Source organism: Stegostoma tigrinum, chromosome 1, assembly GCF_030684315.1.
Source record: "Stegostoma tigrinum isolate sSteTig4 chromosome 1, sSteTig4.hap1, whole genome shotgun sequence".
Lineage (NCBI taxonomy): Eukaryota > Metazoa > Chordata > Chondrichthyes > Orectolobiformes > Stegostomatidae > Stegostoma > Stegostoma tigrinum.
Genome location: NC_081354.1, coordinates 112,212,622 through 112,227,550, shown reverse-complemented (window position 1 = coordinate 112,227,550; position 14,929 = coordinate 112,212,622). Strand labels below are relative to the sequence as shown.

The window sequence follows — 14,929 nt, the reverse complement described above, 5'->3', positions numbered from 1 at the left end:
AACATAACTTCCAGACAATATCTGACTGTGACTCAAATAGAACACGGGACAGCTGGCCCAATTTTGATACAGATCCCCAGATGTTACTAAACAAGGTTGATAGTGCTGATTTGAGAAAAGCTAAGACCTACAATTGTACCACTGGCTGTTTAATTACAGTTCATCTGGTAATAATACAAAATGGTAGTATTTTATTTTATTGAAATGCTAATGTTAACACTGTTTTTGATTTTCAAACAGTTTTGGCACTTCTTAAGCACCCTGCTGAATGAAAAGCATTGTAATTTTGATGCATACATCTAATTAGATGGAAGACACTCAATGTTCCTGTACTTGCACAATTAAAATGCACTTCCTGGTGATACTGACAATAAAGCATTGGCAAAATCTGCAATCAGGCTGTCTCTTCTGTATGAGTAAGAATGTTACTAAATGATGAGGAATAGCTTCTAGAAACAGCCAATAATGGAGAAAAACAAATTAGCGTACAAGATAATGTTATGTTCAAGGCTGCAGTTTATTCATTTCTGTTGAAGGAATTATAATTATTTTTGAACAAATTATAATGTTTATGCAGACATTTGTACATTAAGCAGCAAGCTAACCAAATTTTATGGAGAGTAAAATCTAGCTGAGTGTCCATATGAGTAACAAGCAGAGGGTTTTGAACACTGCTTCTTTCAAAGAAAAATCTTGACCAACATGCCAAGGAAGTTTGAGTTCTTATGAGAAAAATATTCACTTGACGTAGATCATAAAATGCAACTACTACACTTGACAGGATAATTGTAATCATATGACAAAGGAGCGCATGGAATCAATAGCCATATCTTCATTTTGCATTCTAGATGTACAATCACATAGTGACACTCAAATTATACATTTTAAATGTTACATCTTCTGTATTCTAAGATCTTCAAATGTTATAGGGATGCTGAACTCGAGCTAGATGTAGATGTCACAACATTGATGGAATAAAATATATTTAAAGTTCATATTTCAGCAAAATTTTCCATCTGACTGCACAAGATGTTTCTTTCTTACCTGCAGACAGAACACTGTCTTTGAGGCTGAAGGGCAGTGAACATCACAATTACAGAGTAATTACGGGGAGGAGCCTTCACAAACCTTCGGAATTTGTCACCATTCATTCGAATGACTGAACGCCTGGAGCTCCATTCCATTAACTGTTCCACCTTTTCTGCCAGAAGATTCTAAAGTGCAACAAGTGATAATGAGGATCAGGAGGGTAAATATTTTACATCAATTATATGACAATCATAAAATACTGGCCTCAGCAAGTCTTACACCAAAATGGTAAAGGAAACAACTTAGAAGCAAGTATGAATATAACTGTCTGAAATATAGTATTTCTACAAGGGATACATAAAAACACTGGTAAAATTAGCAAATACTGCAAATGCAGAGGTGAGGTACACAACACTGAAACAGGTAGGACAAATTGAGACAATTGTCTAACATGCATATGGGATCTTTAGTTTTAGCAACAGAGGCTTAGAATTCAAAGCAACATGCTTTTCTGAGTCTTTATGAGACACTGGTTTGGTACTGACTGAAATATTGTCTTCAACTTCAGGTGATGTTCAGAGCGAGTGATCGCTCAATCCAACCCTGTGATATAAGTTCCGGCTTCACTGCACTCTGCAGGAAGCTGAATGTGATTTCATTTTCCACTGTAATTTTGTGTGTTATTAATTTCTGCACATTAGAAAGGTCTTGAGGCTTTGGAAAGGATACAGCGTAGATTTATTACTGTGGCACTAAGGATGTGTGATTTCACTTAGATGCATAAAATAGGATTGTTATCTTGGAGTACACAGACATAGAACATTACAGCACAGTACAGGTCCTTCGGCCCTCGATGTTGTGCCGACCTGTCATACTGATCTCAAGTCCATCTAACCTACACTATTCCATGTACGTCCATATGTTTGTCCAATGACGACTTAAATGTACTTAAAGTTGGTGAATCTACTACCGTTGCAGGGAAAGCGTTCCATTCCCTTACTACTCTCTGAGTAAAGAAACTACCTCTGGCATCTGTCCTATATCTTTCACCCCTCAATTTAAAGCTATGCCTCCTCGTGCTCGCCGTCACCATCCTAGGAAAAAGGCTCTCCCTATCCACCCTATCTAACCCTCTGATTGTTTTATACATCTCAATTAAGTCACCTCTCAACCTTCTTCTCTCTCATGAAAACAGCCTCAAGTCCCTCAGCCTTTCCTCGTAAGACCTTCCCTCCATACCAGGCAACATCCTAGTAAATCTCCTCTGCACCCTTTCCAAAGCTTCCACATCCTTCGAATAATGCCGTGACCAGAACTGTACACAATACTCCAAGTGCAGCCGCACCAGAGTTTTGTACAGCTTCACCATAACCTCTTGGTTCCGGAACTCGATCCCTCTACTAATAAAAGCTAAAACACTGTATGCCTTCTTAACAGCCCTGTCAACCTGAGTGGCAACTTTCAAGGATCTGTGTACACGGACACCGAGATCTCTCTGCTCATCTACACTGCTAAGAATCTTACCATTAGCCCTGTACTTTGCCTTCCAGTTACTCCTACCAAAGTGCATCACCTCACACTTGTCTGCATTAAACTCCATTTGCCACCTCTCAGCCCAGCTCTGATGCTGATCTATGTCTCTCTGCAACCTACAGCATTATTCGTCACTATCCACAACTCCACCGACCTTAGTGTCGTCTGTAAATTTACTAACCCATCCTCCTACACCCTCATCCAGGTCATTTATAAAAATGACAAACAGCAGTGGACCCAACACCGACCCTTGCGGTACACCACTTGCAGTACTTCAAAGAGTTTTGGTAGAGAGGTTCAAAATATTTAATGTTTCGAACAAGGTAAATAGAGAAGCAATATATCCAGAAAAAATGTCAGTTATCAGATAACAAACAGGAACTAATCTGTGGAATAGAAAATAACATCGATTGCCAGCTCCAACATGCCACAGTAAAAAACCGTAATGACTCATCAGAAGACAGATATGAAATACATCTGAAAGGGTGCCCTTCATCATCCAGTGCTCCCTGGGAGCAGAAAAACTACACCAAGGTCTTAGCAGCCTTCAACACATAATTGATAATGATGAGCACCTCACCAAGATCTTCGCCACACCTCCACTTCTCACCTTCAAACAACCGCCAATCCTTAAACGGACCATTGTTCGCAGCAAACTACCCAGATGTCAGGACAATATCAACCACAACACAATACAACCGGATCACGGTAACCTCTGCAAGCCATGTCAGATCTTCAACATGGACACTATCATCACACGTGCAAACACCACCCACCACGTGCACGGCAGATATTCATGTGGCTCGGCCAGTATTGTCTATGTCATATGCTGCAGGCCAGGATGACCTTAGGCATGGTGTTTGGCAAAACCATGCAGATGCTATGACAACAGATAGACGGACATCACGCTACAATTATCATCAGAGATAATGGGAACTGCAGATGCTGGAGAATCCAAGATAGCAAAGTGTGAAGCTGGATGAACACAGCAGGCCAAGCAGCATCTCAGGAGCACAAAAGCTGACGTTTTGGGCCTAGACCCTTCATCAGAGAGGGGGATGGGGACAGGGTTCTGAAATAAATAGGGAGATAGGGAGAGGCGGACCGAAGATGGAGAGAAAACAAGATAGGTAGAGAGGAGAGTATAGGTGAGGAGGTAGGGAGGGGATAGGTCAGTCCAGGGAGGACGGACAGGTCAAGGAGGCAGGATGAGGTTAGTAGGTAGGAAGTGTCGGAGGATGATGCGTTGTATCCGGAGGTTAGCAGGGTGGTATGTGAGGACTAGGGGGATTCTCTTTGGGCGGTTATTCCCAATTCCTTCACCTCCGCTGCATCTGATCCCAGGATGAGGCATTCCACTCCCGCACATCGCAGATGTTCTTCAAGGACCGCAACTTCACCCCTGCATTGGTCGAGAACGCCCTCAACCGTGTCTCCCACATTTCCTGCAAACACACTCTTCACACCCCGCCCCCACAATAACCGCCCAAAGAGAATCCCCCTAGTCCTCACATACCACCCCACCAACCTCTGGATACAACACATCAACCTCCGACACTTCCACCATCTACAGTCTGACCCCACCACTGAAGACATTTTTCCATCCCCACCCTTGTCTGCCTTCCAGTGAGACCACTCTCTCCATGACTCCCTTGTCCACTCCACACTCCCGTCCAACCTCACCACACCTGGCAACTTCCCCTGCAACTGCAGGAAGTGCTACGCCTGCCCCCACACCTCCTCCCTCACGCCCATCCCAGGCCCCAAGATGACTTTCCATATCAAGCAGATGTTCACCTGCACATCTGCCAATGTGGTATACTGCATCCACTGTACCTGTTGTGGCTTCCTCTACATTGGGGAAACCAAGTGGAAGCTTGGGGACCGCTTTGCAGAACACCTCCGCTTGGTTCGCAACAAACAACTGCACCTCTCAGTCGCAAACCATTTTAACTCCCCCTCCCATACCCCAGACAACATGTCCATCCTGGGCCTCCTGCAGTGCCATAATGCCACCCGAAGGTTGCAGGAACAGCAACTCATATTCCGCTTGGGAACCCTGCAGCCAAATGGTATCAATATGGACTTCACAAGCTTCAAAATCTCCCCTTCCCCCACTGCATCCCAAAACCAGCCCAGCTCGTCCCCGCCTCCCTAACCTGTTCTTCCTCTCATCTATCCCCTCCTCCCACCTCAAGCCGCACCTCCATTTCCTACCTACTAACCTCATCCCGCCTCCTTGACCTGTCCGTCCTCCCTGGACTGACCTATCCCCTCCCTACCTATACTCTCCTCTATCTTCTCCTCTATCCATCTTCGGTCCGCCTCCCCCTCTTTCCCTATTTATTTCAGAACCCTCTCCCCATCCACCTCTCTGAAGAGGAGTCGAGGCCTGAAATGTCAGCTTTTGTGCTCCTGAGATGCTGGTTGGCATGCTGTGTTCATCCAGCTTCACACTTTGTTACCACGCTAAAATTGTCAGACAGGTATGTGCCCTCCCAATGGGGGAACATTTCAGTGGTCTAGGGCATTCGGTCTTGGATCTTCAGGTAAATGTCCTCCAAAACAGGCTTCAGGATACACAGCAGCACAGTCACAAAGCAGCAGCTGATAGCCAGGTTTGGTACCCATGAGGGCGGCCTCAACCGGGAACATGGGTCCATGTCACACTACAGGTGCCCCTACCACAGTATTCTCTCTCTCCCTCCCTCACACACACATGTTCTCTCGACCCTCCCGCCACTTGTCCCTAGCATGGCGGTCCCCCAACTAACACACATACACGCGTATGCGAAACAGTAGGGTGAATTAGTATTTGCAGATACATTGCATTTTGTTCAAAGAGCATACAAGTTATAGACAGTCAGTGTGGTGTTTTACAAATGCCTACCTGAGAAATTAAACCAGCTGACTCCACACTGAACACAAACAGATTCTAAACAAGTTCTCAACACCTCACGTGCATTGTCTGACCTAAAATGTTATCTCCTCTTTACACTGATAAAACATTTAGTTCTCGCAGGACTGTGACTTGAATGGAATTCAGGGATTTACATACACATAGAATCACAGAATCCCTACAGTGTGGAAACAGGCCCTTCAGCCCAAAAAGTACACACCAGCCCTCAGGGCACCCACCCAAATCCATGCCCCTATAACCCACCTAATCTGCACATCCCTGAATCCTATGGGCAATTTAGCATGGCCAATCCACCTAGCTTACACATCTTTGGACTGTGGGAGGAAACAAGAGCATCCAGAGGAAACCCTTGTAAACACGGGGAGAATGTGCAAACTCCCGAAAGAAAGTCGCCCGAGGGTGGTGTTGAGCCCAGGTCCCTGGTGCTGTGAGGCAGCAGTGCTAATCACTGGGTCACCGTGCCACCCCAAAAATTATTCAATATCAGCAACTTGAGAAAACATAGTCAGCAGGATTCAAACCTACACAGGGGAATGCCAATGGGTTTCTAATCCATCGCTTTAACCACTCGGCCATGACTATGGGGCTACATGTTAATTACTTAAAATCTTCTTACTGATTAAAGATTTACTAGTATCATAGGTTGTTTAGTACATCCTCATCAATGGTGTGAACCTTTGATTTTTTATAAATTCTGTGTCTGATCTACCTCTCTCACAAACACCTGATTGAGGCTCCGAAAGCTTGTGTTTTCAAATAAACCTGTTGGACTATAACTGGTGTTGTATCATTTCTGACTTTGTGCTGCTATGTGACAGAGAATGTAAACACTGAGGGCTATTAGCTTATTTTTCTTCTGGTTCAGGATAAGCAAGGGCTTATTTTACCTTAGAAAACTTACAGATTAAAAATTGTTCAACAGTTTTGAAAAGACCCAACTGCAGTCAGAAGAAAATATATCTTTTCTCCTAAAATAAAATGAGTATCGAACAGTTCACATAATTTACTTTGTGCAACTTCATGCTCAGGTGTGTGTTGGCTGAAAAGACAGGGACGTGGGCAGAGGGGGTGGGGTTGCCTTGTTAGTTAAGAATGGAAGTAAATCTACGACACTGAATGACATAGGGTCAGAAGATGTGGAGTCTGTGTGGGTGGAATTGAGGAACCACAAAGGCAAAAAAACTATAATGGGAGTTATGTACAGACCTCCGAACAGTGATCAGGTCCAGGGACGCAAGATGCACCGAGAAATAGATAGGGCATGTCAGAAAGGCAAGGTCACGGTGATCATGGGGGACTTCAATATGCAGGTGGATTGGGTGAATAATGTTGCCGGTGGATCCAAAGAAAGGGAATTCATGGAATGTTTGCAGGATGGCTTTTTGGAACAGCTTGTGATGGAGCCCACAAGGGAGCAGGCTGTTCTGGACTTAGAGCCATATAATGAGCCAGACTTAATAAAAGACCTTAAAGTAAAGGAACACTTAGGAGGCAGCGATCATAATATGGTAGAGTTCAGTCTGCAGTTTGAAAGAGAGAAAGCAAAATCAGATGTAATGGTATTACAGTTAAATAAAGGTAATTACAGGGGCATGAGAGAGGAATTAACAAAAATCAACTGGAAGCAGACCCTCGTGGGGAAGACAGTAGACCAACAATGGAGGGCACAGTACAGAGGTTCATTCCAAAGAAAAGAACGATTATCCGGGGTGGGATTAGACAGCCATGGCTGACAAAGGAAGTCAGGAAATATATCAAAGAAAAAGAGACAGCCGATAAAGTGTCCAAGAGCACTGAGAAATCAGAAGATTGGGAAGGCTACAAAAACAAACAGAGGATAACAAAGACAGCAATAAGGAAGGAGAGGATCAAATATGAAGGTAGGCTAGCTAGTAATATTAGAAATGATAGTAAAAGCTTCTTTCAATAAATAAGAAACAAACGAGAGGCAAAAGTACATATTGGGCAGCTCCAAATTGATGCTGGAAGGCTAGTGATGGGAGATAAGGAAATAGCTGAAGAACTTGATAAGTGCTTTGCATCAGTCTTCACAGTGGAAGACATGAGTAGTATGCCAACAACTAGGGAGAGCCAGGGGGCAGAGTTGAGCATGGTACGCATTACAAAAGAGAAAGTGCTAGAAAAGCTAAAAGGTCTAAAAATTGATAAATCTCCAGGCCCTGATGGGCTACATCCTAGAGTTCTGAGGGAGGTGGCTGAGGAAATAGCGGAGGCTTTGGTTGTGATCTTTCAAAAGTCACTGGAGTCAGGGAAAGTTCCAGATGATTGGAAAATTGCTGTTGTAACCCCCTATTTTAAGAAAGGATCAAGGCAAAAGATGGAAAATTATAGGCTGATTAGCCTAACCTCGGTAGTTGGTAAAATTCTAGAATCCATTGTCAAGGATGAGTTTTCTAAATTCCTGGAAGAGCAGGGTCGGATTAGAACAAGTCAGCATGGATTTAGTAAGGGGAAGTCGTACCTGACAAACCTGTTAGAATTCTTTGAAGAGGTAACAATTATGTTAGACCAGGGAAACCCAGTAGATGTTATCTATCTAGACTTCCAAAAGGCCTTTGATACGGTGCCTCACGGGAGACTGCTGAGCAAGGTGAGGGCTCCTGGTGTTCGAGTTGAGCTGCTGGCGTGGATTGAGGATTGGCTGTCTGACAGAAGGCAGCGAGTTGGGATAAAAGGCTCTTTTTCGGAATGGCAACCGGTGACGAGTGGTGTCGCGCAGGGTTCAGTATAGGGGCTGCAGCTGTTCACCTTATACTTTAATGATCTGGATGAAGGGACTGGGGGCAGTCTGGTGAAGTTTGTTGATGATCAAAGATAGGTGGACAGGCAGGTAGTACTGAGGAGGTGGGGAAGCTGCAGAAAGATTCAGATAGTTTCGGAGAGTGGTCCAGGGAATGGTTGATGAAATTCAATGTGAGTAAATGTGAGGTTTTGCACTTTGGAAAAAAGAATACAGGCATGGACTATTTTCTAAACGGTGAGAAAATTCGCAAAGCAGAAGTACAAAGGGATCTGGGAGTGTTGGTCCAGGATTCTCTAAAGGTTAACTTGCAGGTAGAGTCCGTAATTAAGAAAGCAAATGTAATGTTGTTGTTTATCTCAAGAGGGTTGGAATATAAAAGCAGCGATGTGCTTCTGAGGCTTTATAAGGCTCTAGTTAGGCCCCATTTAGAATACTATGTCCAATTTTGGGCCCCACACCTCAGGAAGGACATACTAGCCCTGGAGCGTGTCCAGCGGAGATTTACATGGATGATCCCTGGAATGGTAGGTTTAACATATGATGAACGGCTAAAGATCCTGGAATTGTACTCATTAGAGTTTAGAAAGTTGAGGGGAGATCTAATAGAAACTTACAAGATAACGTATGGTTTAGAAGGGGTGGACGCGAGGAAGTTGTTTCCGTTAGGCGGGGAGACAAGGACCCGTGGGCACTGCCTTAAAATTAGAGGGGGTAAATTTAAAACTGAAATGAGGAGACATTTCTTCAACCAGAGAGCAGTGGGCCTGTGGAATTCATTGCCACGGAGTGCAGTGGAGGCCGGGACGTTGGATGCCTTCAAGGCAGAGATCGACAAATTATTGATCTCAGAAGGAATCAAGGGCAACGGGGAGATTGCAGGGAAGTGGAGTTGAACTGCCCATCAGCCATGATTTAAATGGTGGAGTGGACTTGATGGTCCGAATGGCTTTACTCCACTCCTATGTCTTATGGTCTTATGGCTTAGAAATCTGCAGATTTTTTTTTAAACATCTAAATGCTCAGATTTGAGTGCGTTCATCTAAGAAATATTCAAAGTTCACAGGAAAAACTAGGGAGAATCACCTACAAAAATTTGAAGAGTTGACATAGAGAGGTAATGTGTCTCTACACAATGGACACAGTCAAGAAATTGGATGAGATGTGTTTTTAAAATTGTATTCTCTATTTAGATAGCTTGGTTTGTTTTCCTTTTCAGTACATTGCAAAAATTCCTGTTTTCCCATTAAAAGAAACTCAGTAATCTCGAAATCAACAGCATAATTCCAATCAAACTCAGCTCCCAACTCTGAGACCTCAGACTCTGCTCCCTCCCTCTGCAACTGGATCCTTGACCTGCAGACCACAATCAGCAAGGAAAGGCAACAACACCTCCTCCACAATAATCCTCAACAGCCCCACAAGACTGCATACTCAGCCCTTTACACTCCATATACAGTCATGATTGTGCTATTAAATTTAGCTGTAATACCATATTCAAATTTGCTGATGACACCATCGTAGTGGGTCGGATTTCAAACAACAAGACAGAATATGGGAAAGATATAGAGAGAGCTTCGTGGCATGGTGTAAAGATAACAATTTCTCCCACAATGTCAGCAAAAAGGAGGAACTGGTTATCGATTTCAGGAAGCACAGCGGAGGGCACACCCTGTCTGTTTTAATGGTACTGAGATGGAGTCAGTTAAGAGTTTCAAGTTGCGATGAGGAAATATCACTGATGATTTATTCTGGTCCATCCATGATGACATTACAGACAAGGAAGCACACCGACATCTCTACTCCCTCAGAAGGCTAAGAAAATCTGGCATGTCCGCAGTGGCTCTTACCAATTTATTACAGGTACCATAGAAAGCATCTATCCAGATGCATCACAGCTTGGTTTGGCAATTGCTCTGCCAAAAGGCTGCAAGAAATTACAAAAAGTTATGAGCGCAGCCTAGTCCTCAAAAACCAGACTCCCTTCCAATTGCCTCTGCTTACACTTCCTGCTGCCTCGGGTAAGCAACCAACATAATCAAATACACCTCCCATCCCGCTTATACTCTCTTCCAATCATTCTTCATCAGGCAGAAGGTACAAAAGTTTGAAAATATGTACTAACAGATTCAAGAACAGCATCTTCCCCACTGTTATCAACTCATGAACTGACATCTCAAATATCACACTTGATCTTTCTCTGCACCTTCTCTGTAGCTGGAACGCTGTCTTCTGCATTCTGTTCTGTTACCCTGATGTATTTATGTAAGGTACGCTTTGTTTAGCTAGCATGCAAAATGATACTTTCACTGTATCTCAGTACATGTGACAATAATAAGTCAAATCAAAAATCAAATCAGCTTTGCATCATTCCACCAGCACAGATGCCCTTACATAGGTGATACGCAGTTGTGAGTATATTTTCAGTCACAAACTGGTGTGCACATCATAGATACTCTGGAATAAATGTGGAGGCTATGATAGCTGAAGCCACTGACTGTTTAAGAAGTGGTGGAAGCTGGGCCAGAAGGCTCTTGTGGTATGTAATGGGAGTGCCCCTACCTCTCAACCAGGAGACACTGGTTCACGTTAGATAACAAAGTGTAGAGCTGGATGAACACAGCAGGCCAAGCAGCATCAGAAGAGCAGGAAAGCTGACGTTTCAAGCCTAGACCCTTCTGAAGAAGGGTCCTCCCCTCCTCTCCTCACCACCGCCCCCCACTGAGTCCTCCAAACCTTGGACAAAAGAGGACAGTCAAAGTCATTCAAAGCCATAGAACAGAATGGCCAGCAATGTGCTTCCACTCCATGTTGCAAAAGCAAAAATTACACCTTGTGAAAACATTCTTAAGTGTAATAATAAAAGTACTTAGATGCAGCAGAGGCTCACATGTTACGAATTTGTACATGTTAAAGATAGGCAGTTTATGAATAAATTTCCTCAATGATTTGTGATGTAGATCATTAATGGAGTGAATGGTGTGTTGTCAGATGGGAAGTATACCCTCGTAGCCTCAGTTGCATGTGTGTGGCAAAGTGGAGTTTCCTATTGTGCTCAGATGAGCCAGTGCTGAGGCTGGGCACCTAATGACTGTGAGTAATATGTAAAACGAAATATCATGCTTACATTGAGTGCATTTATGATCAGATAGTCATTCCCATGATGTGGTAAACACATGCTTATCACTTGAGCCTTTCTCGTACATTTATCATGTGTTCTTTTTTCTACGAAGAGGGCTCATTATACTGTCCTATGTAATCTGCTCATTACTATGTGATTTTGCGTCATTACATGATCTGTGTATAATTGGAGGACACATTGGCAATGGCTTCCTTTCGTCTTTGTTGCAAAGATTCTAAACACACTGAAGCCAACCTCAACAGGCTGACTTCCCCATGCAAACTTCGAGCCTTACCTGGTATAAATGGTTATGAATATAATGATGCATGATCTCCACACAAAATTCTTTGTATCCTAGCGAGTTTTGACTATAGCTTCTGGTCACATTTAAATGAGAGTTAACTAACCTCACAAGACTCACAATGTCATCCCTCCTCTGGTAGAATGTTGCATCAGGATTTCACTCTAATGTGTCCTGTTTTGACTCTACATAATACCCATCCCCAAACTTGTTGTATCCCGCTCAGACAGGACATACTAAATTCCACTCTTTGTCTCTAAAGATATCAATGAAAGAGACATTCAGAGACACAAAGTAAAAATTTGTTGTCAACTCAAACAGAGAGACGCTGAGTGACTGTCATCTGAAGTATGAATATGCAAGGATTGTAGAAGCGTTATTCCAGTCATTTCTTTGACTAACCATAACAAGGGAAATACTAACTGTTTTTTTTAAAAAAAAAACAACGTATGGAATGCCTGGGAATAAAAGTATTCCTTTTCAAAATCAGTAGGCAATTCATCCTGTGTTGCCTATGCATTGAGTATCTGATTTTTCATTTATTTCAGGTGCATTTCTTACGTGGGTGTCTTAGTAGGACAGTATTGCAAGCTTAATAAAACCACACGTTGATAATCTTTTCCGTCATGCTGTAAAGTCCATTTATTTCAGTGAGCCAATGCTCAGGGGTGCAACTGCAACGCTATTTTCCTGACATGCACAGTTGCTGCAGTATTTCTTGATGGTTTTGGTATTAAACAGCCTTTACATAAACAGTTGGCTTGAAAAAGTCTTGTCTTACTAATGTACAATTCAGTTTGCCAGGTAAGACTTCAGTACAGACAAGAAACTTTCAGGCATCATTAATAGCTCATGCAATAATTTTCATAGAAATTGAGCTGTAAAAGGTCCTCTCCATAAGTGACACAGTGGCTCGGTGGTTAGCACTGCTGCCTCAAAGTGCCAGGATCAAAGCCAACTGTGGGGTGACTGTCTGTGTGGAGTTTGCACGTTCTCCATATGTCTGTATGGGTTTCAACTGAGCGTTCCAGTTCCAGTGTTCCACGATGCGCAAGTTAGGTGGATTGGTCAGTGTAAATTGCCATGTAGTGTCTAGGATGTGCAGGCTTTGTAGGCTAACCATGGTAAATGCTGGATTACAGGTTTTGGCTGGGGATTGGATCCAAGTGGGATGCTCTTCGAAGGGTTGGTGCGAACTCAATGCCTTTTCAGGAGAGCTCTAAAGACTCATGACACTCAGAGAAAAAATATTACCTTATTTCTGTTTTAAATGGATGACCTTTGTTTTTGTTAAAAAACAAATTGCTCTTTTTTTAAACAAAGAAAATAACTCTTCTGCCTTCATTCTTTGTCATTTTGAATATCTCTTAAATTGTTCACGATTCTTAATTCAAGGAAATACCAAGAGTCTATACATTTTTCCTCATAATTTAACAATTTAAGTGAAATCTGTGCTGTATTCCTTCCAAGGTCACAATATATTTCCTGAACTATAGTACAGAAATCTAGGTAAAATAGTCCAGATCGGCACTGGGCAAATTTCTATCCACCTGAATCACCTTACTCAGTTTTTCCTTGCAACCATCTTGACTAAAGATGCCCAAGTTTAACTATTCATCTTGCTTTCTTTTGTATCGATCTGTTCCTGTAAAGAAAATATTCTGATTTCTTTCTCAAAAATTAAACTGGCTAACTTCACTCTTTCCAACATTAATCACCAGCAGCCACAGTTTTGCTCATCCTCCTCAATCCATCAAGATTTCTTCTGATTGACCTGCTCACATTTACAATACACAGTGTGCCTGCTACTTTCAGCAAGATAAATGTGATCTGTAATAGACATTCAATTCAATCTTCCTCCATTTTGAGAAAATCTGAGACTCTAGAACAGATCCTGGGAAATACTACTGATGACTCCTTTCCAATGAAAAACATTTCCCTTGTTCTTAAAGCTGCATTTTGGGGCATAACAGCAACTAAGCACTGAAATGTTGTTGAAGGACACCAGGACTAGATCAGGCAGCAGTTCACTTGCTCTCTTAGTGCTTATGCACTAAATGTCTACCTGGATGTACACAGTAACCCTGCATTGCCTTGTGGTGCGGTGCTGTGCCATGCTATGCCTTGTTGTTCCATGCCTTTTGGCTTACTGGTGCTTCAGCCAGAATCTAAATACTCACAATATTACTGTATTGACTTGCTGTTTAACATGCACACAAGGTCAGGCTGCTTGTCATGCTCATCAGTAGTCATCAGTCCAGGAGAGGGACATCATGCTGTTTGACACATTCAGACACCTACTACACATGCCAGCTGCCAGCAAGATAAATACACTGCACGATTTCTTTCAAGAAAATTACCATGTCTGAATGCATTTAGGAGATAGTCTTCCATCAAATCACGGAGCCTGCTGTCGGTCCAGGGGTCTCAATACAGTCAATAGCAGAGGCCACATGCACTGCAGAAGCTTGGCCACAGTTAGTCATCTGCTTGGGACAGTCACAGTCAGGGGATACATCACACTACAGTCCAGCTAGATGCTGCAGCTATTGTAAGCAGTTGGGGGATCGCATACTGTCATGTCAGTGAGCTGCAAGGACAGTAATCACGTGTTTTGGTCAGTCCGGCTTGGGCTTGTCAATCAAAATCTCTCAGGAAGCTGGAGTCAGTCTTGTGGGTCCAAAAGTTGGGTGATAAAGGAAGTGTTGCTGGAAGGGAAAGGGGTGCTGTATGGTGACTGGGATTGGGATACTGGGGGAAAAACAGAAGCATGTGAAATGAGTTCAGAGATAATGGGAACTGCAGATGCTGGAGATTCCAAGATAATAAAATGTGAGGCTGGATGAACACAGCAGGCCAAGCAGCATCTCAGGAGCACAAAAGCTGACGTTTCGGGCCTAGACCCTTCATCAGAGAGGGGGATGGGGGGAGGGAACTGGAATAAATAGGGAGAGAGGGGGAGGCGGACCGAAGATGGAGAGTAAAGAAGATAGGTGGAGAAGGTGTGGGTGGGGAGGTAGGGAGGGGATAGGTCAGTCCAGGGAAGACGGACAGGTCAAGGAGGTGGGATGAGGTTAGTAGGTAGCTGGGGGTGCGGCTTGGGGTGGGAGGAAGGGATGGGTGAGAGGAAGAACCGGTTAGGGAGGCAGAGACAGGTTGGACTGGTTTTGGGATGCAGTGGGTGGGGGGGAAGAGCTGGGCTGGTTGTGTGGTGCAGTGGGGGGAGGGGATGAACTGGGCTGGTTTAGGGATGCAGTGGGGGAA

At 43.4% G+C, this 14,929-nt stretch overlaps 1 protein-coding gene across 2 annotated transcripts in view; it reads right to left on the bottom strand.

Annotated features, from left to right (window-relative positions):
- The window catches only part of tusc3 (tumor suppressor candidate 3), a 405,732-nt gene that overhangs the window by 293,417 nt on the left and 97,386 nt on the right, over positions 1–14,929 (bottom strand). For both annotated transcript variants that reach the window (XM_048544990.2, XM_059651455.1), the window contains exon 2: positions 1,045–1,214. In XM_048544990.2, coding sequence (XP_048400947.1) covers positions 1,045–1,214 — 170 coding nt within the window. The remainder of the gene's footprint in view (positions 1–1,044; positions 1,215–14,929) is intronic.